A 10070-nucleotide genomic window follows, 5' to 3' on the forward strand; every position below is an offset into this window, starting at 1 on the left:
GCTCAGTGGATTGCCGAGGCCAGTTTTCCAGTCGGCTTACGTGTTTACGCGGAGGGCAAAGCCTTGTCCCTGCCAGAGCAGCGGCGAGTATGGGGACTCACCGGAAGGTAAACGGCCTCGTCGGCGGCTTCGCGGCTCCAAAACCAGGCTCTAGGCGACGGCGATCGCGGCCGTTATGGAGGCCACTGCGACTACGGCCGCAGCCGAGGCCGCCCCAAGAGGAGCGGAGGCCTGGAGGGGAATCTTGATCCTGGGCCAGACACCTGTCAAGAGGAGGCGGAGCGTCATGCCTCTGGAAGACAGGATGAATATTCTCCAGGAGTCCGACGAAGGCGTGAGTAATAGGGACGTGCGCTGCCTTACTGGTGTTGATCAGTCCATCAAGGAGAAGCAGCTGGGCGCGGTGGCTGTGCCTGTAATCCAAGCGTTTTGGGAGGCTGCGGCGGGAGGATCTCTTGAGCCCAGGAGTTCAAGACCAGCCTGGGCAACATAGTGAGAACCCCGTCTCTACCAAAAAAAAAAAAAAAAAAAAAAAGGAAAATATTAGTGTAGTGTGGTGGCACGCACCTGTAGTTCCAGATACTCGGGAGGCTGAAGCGGGAGGCTCGCTTGAGCCTGGGAGGTCGAGACTGCAGTGAGCTGTGATTGTGTCACTGCACTCCAGCCTGGGCGACAGAGCAAGACCCTGTTACCCACCTCCCCCAGAAAACCAAGAAAGACCAATGTGGAGAGTTGGTCGCCCATCTGCTCCAAGCTGCTGTGTATTCCCCGTAATGTAAACATCGTGAAGATGGAGACCCAGTTAACCTTTTAGGTGGAGGGCCAGATGATGGAGGGCGACATCTGACCCGGAAGGCATTCTGCAACCAGGCCTAACACATCTACAGGGAACCAGTGGGAAACATCTGGGGAGGACAACCCAAATAAGTATCTTGCGAGCAAGGGATAGTTTGAGAACTTTAAAAATCACTGTTGTTTTGCACATATGAAGTTGATGGGGGAGGAAGGACCCTTAAATGCTGAGAGGGCACTGAGTATTCCAAGCAACTGGAGAGAGGTTGTGTGCCTCAACAGGTTTTCAACGCCAAGGAGATGACCCATCTTTCGAAGTGCATGCCTTCCTACTTTTGGTGCAAAAAACAAAAATCTGGAAAGCTTAGAGGAAGCTAAGGACAGGATTTCCCTCATTTTTTGTGGCAGTGCCTCAGGTGACAATGATAAACCACTGTTGCTTTACGAAGGCTCTAATCCCCCACTTGTCTTTTAGAAACAGATAAACACCTTCCTGTTTTCTTGTGATCACACTCAGAATCACCAGTGCCACTTTTTGGATTGGTTTTGTTATTGTTCAAGTCCGAAGTCATTTAACAGAAATAAAATCTGGAAATCAGAATGTTGCTAGTTGTGGACAGAGGTCCCAATCACCCAGCCTCATTATTCATTGTTCTTTCTAATGTTGATATTGTGTTTATCCCTCAGGGAGCCCTAGCTTTCTTCAGCCCTTGGGTCAGGGTATAACTGAAGCATTTGGGAGGTATTACACCAAGCATATGTTTGACCGCTTTGCTGACTGTATTGAAAAAAACCCTCACCTTACTCTGAAAGAAACATGACAACAGTACAATATTGCTGATGCTTTAGTAGTGATAAAAGAGGTGATGGGTGATATAAAATCAGCCACTCTTAAGCTTGCTGGAAAGTTCAGGAGGATGTGTGAATGATTATGCATGTTTCCCTAGAGCTAATGAAGTTAAAAAAAATCTTAGTGTCTGCAAAACAGATGAGTTTAAGATTCATTGATATCAGGAAAGTAAAATTAATGAGCTACTCAAGTTTCATTGTTTGGTCATAACTGAGAGTCTATGTCCATAGGAAAAAGTATTTGCAGACAGAGGAAATTTAATGCTGTCTGATGCAGACCTCACTGATACTATAATTGATATGGATCCTTTCCTCGATCGAAGCATGGCTTTTAAAAGAGATTTCAATAAATTGCGTATACTTATAAAGAGATGTAAAAGAACCTTCAAAATAAAGCAAAGGACTTGAAGAAAGAGAAGGAAGACATGATGAAAAGGATGTCATTTAGGTGAAGGTGATGGATACAGAATCTGAGTCTGAGGGGAAATTTGACTCTGAATCAGGATCCGATAAGGAGCAGGAGAAGATGGAGGATAAGAAGCTGCCAGAAGAAACGTGTGGACCCTCCAGCATGGCACTCAGAGTCATGATATGTCTGAAGAAACTGTCCAAGCCATTAACACGAAATTGAACCTTTGGAATGTAACCTTGGAAGTGAATCTGGAGAGAGTATAGGTACCTGAATTGAAGGACAAAGAGGTTCCAGAGGCCATCCTTCCCTTGTTACCTCAATGTCATTTTCATCAATACCATCATCCTTTTTTCATCACAGCCACACATCTGTATCATTTAATCATTTAACAAACATCGAGCTTAAACTCTGCAGGGCTCTGAGCTAAACTTGGGGACATTGGCTCAGGAAATCATCTCAGAATCTGAGGTAAATGGTCATTAACAGTTCCATTCTTATTAATATAATAGGTATAAAAGGTCATGGTCTTGATTTTAGTGACTTAAAATATAAAGGTTTTTCTTAGGACCACTCAGCCTCATTTTCTCTAACCATATTTCTATAGACAGTAAGTTCCCCAATCACAAATGGCGGTTTTCTGAGTTTACCTTGGTAGTTGACAAGAGGCTACTTGCTCTTGAATAACATGGCCTTACGTTTTATAAGCACTCTTTTTTTTTTTTTTTTTTTTTTGTTGGATTTTTGCTTTGTTGCCCGGGCTGGAGTGCAATGGTGAGATCTCAGCTCACTGCAACCTCCGCCTCTTGAGTTCAAGCGATTCTCCTATCTCAGCCTCTTGAATAGCTGGGATTACAGGCATGCACCACCACACCTGGCTAATGTTTGTCTTTTCAGTAGAGATGGGGTTTCACCATGTTGGCTAGGCTGGTCTCGAACTCCTGACGTCAAGTGATCTGCCCACCTCACCCTCCCAAAGTGCCGGGATTATAGGCGTGAGCCACCGCGCCTGGCCATATTTTATAAGCACTCTTAACATTAATCTCTGTTAATTCTCACTTCAGACCAATGAAGGGGATATTAGACCTTCCTTTATGAGAAAAATCTCCCCTGAAAGCACACAGAAATTAAGTAACTGCCTTGAATCTGCACAACTAACAATATAAATGAAAGGAATAGGTCTACAACTGATTAACTATGGTATTTTGTCAGACACTTTCCTGAAAAGTGTGTTAGGCCTTTAAGAATTTATAATCCCAGGGAATGAAACAGATAGGTGAACAGGTAATTACAATAAATGCAGGGACTGTCAGCTAGCAATCTGCAAGCCAGATTTGATTAACAGATATGTTTTGTTTGGTCTGTCTAGTCAAAAACAATTTTGAACTGCCTTCCACCATTTTGCCCTCTCTGTTTTAAGGTACTATTTACATACGATAAAATTTGCCAACTTAAATGTACTGCTTATTGAATTTTTAAAACACTTGGTATTACTCCTGCCACAACTAAAACATAGAACAATTCTCTTAAACAGTTTACTTATACTTCTCTGCTTTCTATCGCCATCCCCAGAATTGTCATTATTTTTAAAATGAGGATACTTCACATTAAAAAGCTGGATTAAAAATTTGTTAATTCTGACAACAGTGGAGCCTGTGTTCAGAAGGGCAACAGTCAGCCATTAGCTTGCCACTTTTCTTGTTAGTGCTCCCCATAGTTTGTTACATGCTACCACAAAAGTGTGTGCAGTCCAGGTGTGGTGGCTCACACCTGTAATCCCAGCCCTTTGGGAGGTGGAGGCGGGTGGATCACAAGGTTAGGAGTTTGAGACCAGCCTGGCCACTATGGTGAAATCCCATCTCTATTAAAAATACAGAAATTAGCCGGGTGTGGTGGCGCGCGCCTGTAGTCCCAGCTACTTGGGAGGCTGGGGTAGGAGAATTGCTTGAACCGGGGAGGCAGAGGTTGCAGTGAGCTGAGATTTTGCCACTGCACTCCAGCCTGGGTGACAGAGCAAGACTCCATCTCAAAAAAAATGTGTGCAAAGTGCCTTAGGGGCAGAGGACTGTGGGAGAATCTTTGGGATGGCCAGGAAAGAGTTCACTAAGGAGACAGGTAGGGAACAAGAGTGTTCTAAGCGAAGGAGAATTAGAACAGAGATTCTGGGAGGAAGGGGCCAGAGAGGCAGCCATGTGCATGCTTCTCTTGTTTTTATTGGTGGGTTGGGCCTCTCTAAAGTGGAAGAATTTTGTGTATGTGTGTTAGTGTTTGTGTGCTGTAGATTCTGAAGGTTTTGTGTTCTAAGAGTTTATGTCTTTGTATTTGGATGTCTTTGGGGATTTTATGGTTTTTAAAAAATTGTTTGAATGGAAAGCGAAATAGTGTGTTTTTGCAGGTGTTGTAGGTCTGGTATGGTGCTTGTGTTGTTTCAAGGGTGAAGGGTGTCCAGTGGAAATTCCTCCCTCTCTTTGCTGCTCCCTCCACTGTCTCTCTCCTGGTCTCCTTCTGGCAAGCTTGGCAGACTGGGCCAGGGAGAAGCCAGGGCAGTTGGTGGGTGAGAGGTCAGTTTAGGCCCTCAGTGCCCGCCCACTAGCACCTCTGCCCATGGCTGCGATTCACTGCCATGGTGCGGCTATTCACTGCCATGGTTACCTGTGATGCTATAGACAGGCTGGGCTCATGGTATCCTCTGCCAAGCTGCCCATGGCTCTCTGTCTTCATCTGCCTCCTGGTGAGTGCCCTATGCCAGCACACTACAAACTTCTTCATCCGTAAACTCCCAGCCTCAGGACTGAGGGGAATGGAAGGAAGGGAGAAGGCAGACAAATTTCTCTTTAAGGGTCCTGGGGATTTGCGCTGGAGGCAGCCAGGTAAGGGCAGTGAACAGTTTGGTTTCTGGAGGCACCACTTGGTGTCCTGCAGATTGCGGAGTGTTTTCTAGGTTTACTGGGAAACCGTCACTCCCGGCATCTTGGGAGGAGTGACTGGGCTGTGTCTTACTAGATGGAGGAGGGGAAGAGGTATCTGCTGGTGAATCCTCATCCAGGCATCACACAATAGGTCTATTGTAGTTACCATCTCATTTTTCTGTAATTTTCTGGGGGCTTTGTTTTTCTTATCTTGGAAATATCTCGAAGCGTTAAGGTTGGACGTGACTATAGAGTAACTCCAGGTGGTGGAGGGGGGCAGGAAGAACTGTAGGCGAGGGTCAGAAGCCCAGGGTTCTAGCTCAGCTTTGCTGCTCACCTTTTGGGTGATTTCTTCCCTTCTTTGGCCTTTATTTCCTCATCTGTAAAAATTGGCACCAACCAGTGGACCTTAACTTTTTGGGGATCTTAGGTCTCCCTGAGTAGTTTTGTGGAAGTTGTGGATTTGCATCTGAGGAAAGTGTATAGATAAACTGAAAGTTGCATTCAATTTCAGGGGATTTTCGATTACTTAAAACTAGGGTTTTAAGTTTGTTTACAAGGCTGCATTTTCTTCAGTACTGCACATAGTACCTGGTACATGTACAAATGAATGCAGGTGAAATTACTTCCTAAAACATCAATAGGTGTAATAGTTTATCATTCATAATAATCTCCACAGGATGAATGCAGGTCAGTGGATGCCAGTTGATATTACCTCTAGTAGCAGTTTTGTGCAGTAAAAATGGATTCCAAGACATCCAGACTTGTCCTTATCCTGGCTTCACCAATTAAAGCTATGTGATGTTGAGCAAGTTTCTTGATTTCTGGGCCTCTATTTTTTTTCTTCATCTGTGAAATGCAGGGGAAAATATCTAGATATGAAAATGGTCTAAACACTAAAGCTTAATGCAGATCTCAGGGATTAATTTGTGGAAGGGGATGGGGATTTTAAAAATGACCCCAGGCTTGTTTCCAATCTGCTTGAGCTGGGAGGCATTGAATTGGTAATGTCACTGATCCGTGCTTTTATTTTTCCCTCATATAGATCCTGGCAGCTTCTTTTCTGACACACCACATGCTCATGTTCAAGGCCCTTATCGTGCAGCTCCACTCACCTGTGACCTGCAGCTTTGTCTTTGGCACTTACTGCATCATCTCTGTCAACTGTTCCTATGAGAAAATTGCCAGAGACATTGTCAGGTATGGTGAAAGGGCTTAGGTGTGGCCCCAGGAGGCTCAAGAAGCTACGGGATGCTCCAGAGGGACCACTACTGTGCCCCTCTCTTGCTTCCGACAACACTGTCCATCCAATGATGAACTGTGATTTATTAAGCATGTTATGGGAACTTTAAAATACCTCATTCAGCAGAAAGGAGGCAGAGGATTATAATCCCCATTTGACAGACAGGATACTGAGGCCCAAGTCCTCATGCTTCTTCAGTCTGGAAAGTGAAGAGAACTTGCACTGTGTGACAAGGGCCAGGCGAAAGAAACAGGAGAGGAGAGATTCCTGTAGACCTGGGCTGTCAGGGAAGATCCCTTGGAAAAGGTCAGTGGTTGAATTGTGCCTTGAGGGATAGAGAGACTTTTTTTTTTTTTTTTTTTTTGGAAGCAAGAATAGAGAGGCTTCTGACTGATCAGCTGGAGTAGGTGGAATCTTCTAGGTGGACAACAGAATACAGAGATATTGGGGGGGGGTTTGTTTTGGGAAGAGATATGCATGGCACAATAAAAATAGTTGGCATTTAATGAAGGCATACAGTGCCACCTGGTATACTGGGTAAGTGCTTGTGTACCTTGTGTTAGTAAATCCCCAGCAGTCCAGTCATGTAGGGCCTTTTTGTTATTTGCTGTTTTACAGGAGCCTTTAAAGGAAACTAAGTGACTTGTCCATAGTCAGACAGTTAGTAGGGGCAACCTTAGAATTTGAGCCCATGTCTGTGAGACTCTAAAGCTATCTGGCCTAACTGATCACTTGTTGACAGATGGGAACATAAGTTGGAGAGTGATAGGCCATGGGCCTGGATAGGTGGGCTGCAGCAGGTTGCAGAGGGCCTCCAGTGAGACTGGCCAGTTGGGTTTTATCACGTGAGTTGATTCTAATCATAGTCACTCACAGAGCTTTACTTTCTCTCCAAAGGCTGTACATCCTTTTGAAATCTCAGAGGTCTTTAGGCTCCCTGTGGATCAAGGAGATGTGTACTATTTAAAGTGGCTTGAGGAAAGCATGGAAGAGGACTGAGTGGGCGAAGCTTTTTGTGCATGCTGCTGGCTGCCTACAGCCTTCATCAGCTGCACTCTGGGGAAGAGGGGGCCTCCTTCTACCTCCCAGCATCTCTGGATTCCATGTTCCTGTCAGCGCAGAGGGCCAGTCAGGTCAAGCAAGAACCCAGTGTAACTTGTCTCTGAGTGCTTCATGGTTAAGGGGGATCGGGGATATGAGGGCACGAGGATGGTTGTGTGGAGACTGAGGGCAAGAGGCAGTGACGGTAAGACTTGTCATCTTCTTGAGTCACTAGGCCTACTGAAATGCCTAGGATGTAATTGCTCTGCTGCTTCTCATGGGGAGGAGTGGCCCCAGTGACCTTGTTCACCTGGAAGAGTGTGGGATGAATGCCTCCTCCTAGGGGGACTGGCAAGTGCTTTATCAAAAAGATAAATTGCTAATGGTGCCATCTCATGGATCAGCAGGATTATTTCTCCTTGCTAAAGAGGCTTTTGTGGCTTCTGAATTCTGACGATGTGGGACTAGGAATGGGCTCCATGAGCTTGTGTATAATTCAGGGAATATTAGGACTTTGGCACAGCCTCATGGGTTGGGGGTAAGTCTTGGCTCTTCCCTAGTCGGAATGACAGACATCAGGTCATTCTGGTGCCTTGTCAGTGAAGACGTAGATTCTGAGCCCACCAAACTAACCTTTTCCCTTGAGCACAGAAGCAGCCCCAGGAATCAGACCCGTGTCTTTCAGGTTTGCTTCACAGAGCCCCAGAGGTTGACAAAAGGTACCTTGGAGGCTCCCTACAAGGGGATTTTTTAAAAAGCTTTGTTAAAGATTTGTAAACCACCCCTCTGAGCCAGTTTTCATTTTATAGATTACTGCAGGAAACTGAACTGCATGGAGGCCCAGAAAGGGGGTGGTGCAACCTGGGCTGCTCATCCTCTGTTTCATGCTCTCGTGTACTTGCTCCATGGGTTTGTGGCAGAAGAGGGCAGGGAAGGCAGTGGCCTGCCAAGCCGCATGGACTAAGAAGGGAAATTTGCCCCAGAAACCCCTCTGAATCTGTCATGAGGTAACTCCATTCTGTGGAGACCATGGGCAGTTTGGGTGGGGGTCTACAGATAGCTGTTATATCTTGGGTCCATCCTTGAGGGGAGGGTGTGCAGGAAGGCTAATGCCAGGCTGTGGTTCTGACAATTACTGTACTTCTTGGATCTTTGTGCTCCCAAATATCAAATGGAAGATCTCTGAGAGTCCTTTGCAAAGATCTTGTAGGGACTTTAGGCTGAGGCCCTTGGAATGTTCCAGAGGGTTCCAATGGAGATTTTGAGAGACTGCCTCAGAAGAACAAAGAGAATGATAGTGGTGATGTCCCTTGCTTTTTACAACAGATCATGTTCTGATAGATATACAAATCTGTGTAAAGTAGACCCTACCTAAATGTACTGGGGATCCAAGACATACTGCCTGTATTGCTTCCAGGAGAAAGTCCAAGTTCTAGGTCTGGTTTTTATAACCTTGCTTCAGCTCACCTTTTCTGTCATCATCCCCTGCATCTCCTCTCTCACTTTGGGAAATGGATGGCTCCACTATACTGTGTGATGTTATTCCTGTGTTCCTGCTGTCTCCTCTGCCCGGAATGCCCTTCTGCCTGAATGCTTGTGAAATGTTGCTGCTCCTTTGTATGGCCTGGCTTCCGTGATTGGGAGGAATCTCTTCTGTTGTGGTATTTCTGTCATCTTTGTGCATCACAGTCGGCTTTATATTCCTAGGTTGTAAGCTGCTTGAAGATAGGGGCATGTCTGAATCTATTTAATCTGTCATACCTGTTTGGCAAATTGATGTCTTAAGTATTTAATTAACTAAAGCTCTCTCTACAGTACATAGTCACTTTTGATTTATGGAATTAGCAAATTCAACTTTTTTCCTTTAATATTCTTAAAGTGAGACTAATTCCAAAGGAGATTTTTCTGTCTGTGGCCTTCACTGGGTGGTTTTCTGTTATCAGAAAACTCCTGGTGGCCTTCCTCTTCCCTGGTGTCAAGTTGACTGTTGTAGGAAACGGGAGGGGAGAGGGCCATTTCTGCCGGGCATTGTCCTCGGTTCCTTAACACTAATCCTTATAATGCATTGTTATCCTCATTTTACAGATGAAACCTGAGATCAGAGAGCATGAAACACGTAAAGTATTTGGCAGAGCTAGGATGTGAACCCAACTCTGATTCTAAACCTAATGCTCTTACTTTTTCTCAGAGGTTCACTGAGTTCTTTGTAGGCCATAGATCCAGAGAAGCTGCTGCAGCCAACAGTAAAATTATTAGTTCTTAAAACATCTATGCGGTAAGTTGGTCTGGCACTTAAAAATGTATTGTTTACTACTCACCACAGATCTTCAGGAGTTCACTGATCTCTACGGTCTGCCTTAACTCCAACTTATGTGGTTTGGCCACTATTACATACTGTCATCCCAGAATGATGCTGCAGAGGCTGGGGCTAAGACCCAGTCCAGTGTTTCCATGTGGGAATTCCCTCCCAGTATTTCTTAGGAAATATATGTTTTTTGAATCCATAATCACTAGAAAAATCAGTTGAGGAAATGAGAAGTATTATAGTTATTCTGTGAATACTAACACCATTATAGAGACATTACTGGTTTGAAAGAATCCAGCTTCATCAAATATAACATACTGAGTTGAAGGCTACAAGAACAGAGACAGGAGCATAGCCGAGAGAAATGATCACCATCTAATTAGTCTTACTTTTGGTTGCTGTGATGTCACTAAGTATGTATGTCTGGCCCTATTGGCTGCTAATGGTGAGTTCTTGTGAATAAAATGATTTGATAAACAACCTAGCATACTTGATACAAATCTTATGAATGGTGTTCCGAGA

General features: G+C 44.9%; 1 protein-coding gene across 8 annotated transcripts; it reads left to right on the forward strand.

Annotated features, from left to right (window-relative positions):
- The first annotated feature begins 148 nt into the window (after positions 1-148).
- LOC116532373 lies at positions 149-10033 on the forward strand. 8 transcript variants are annotated; one of them, XR_004260847.1, is made up of 4 exons: positions 2183-2521; positions 6005-6508; positions 7895-7962; positions 8053-10033. XR_004260847.1 is itself a non-coding variant. In XM_032251455.1 (3 exons), exons 1-3 carry the CDS (start codon positions 176-178, stop codon positions 8252-8254), a joined length of 516 nt encoding a protein of 171 aa, XP_032107346.1. In that variant the 5' UTR covers positions 149-175; the 3' UTR covers positions 8255-10033. The 8 variants fall into 8 exon arrangements, 2 of the variants coding, with proteins under 2 accessions (XP_032107346.1, XP_032107347.1); XM_032251455.1 differs by lacking the exons at positions 2183-2521; positions 7895-7962 and adding an exon at positions 149-334 and having other exon boundaries at positions 6005-6159; XR_004260845.1 differs by having other exon boundaries at positions 6005-7962.
- Positions 10034-10070: the final 37 nt, after the last annotated feature.

The sequence above is a fragment of the Sapajus apella genome, unplaced genomic scaffold (genome assembly GCF_009761245.1).
Source record: "Sapajus apella isolate SASKATOON/1434 unplaced genomic scaffold, GSC_monkey_1.0 scaffold76, whole genome shotgun sequence".
Taxonomy (NCBI): Eukaryota; Metazoa; Chordata; class Mammalia; order Primates; family Cebidae; genus Sapajus; species Sapajus apella.

Excerpts from the sequence above, each read along its gene's own strand:
- LOC116532373 (XM_032251455.1), top strand. The coding sequence starts at position 176 with ATGGAGGCCACTGCGACTACGGCCGCAGCCGAGGCCGCCCCAAGAGGA. Across the intron at positions 335-6,004 it reads TCCAGGAGTCCGACGAAGGC|ATCCTGGCAGCTTCTTTTCT; the intron begins GTGAGTAATAGG and ends TCCCTCATATAG. Across the intron at positions 6,160-8,052 it reads ATTGCCAGAGACATTGTCAG|ATTACTGCAGGAAACTGAAC; the intron begins GTATGGTGAAAG and ends TTCATTTTATAG.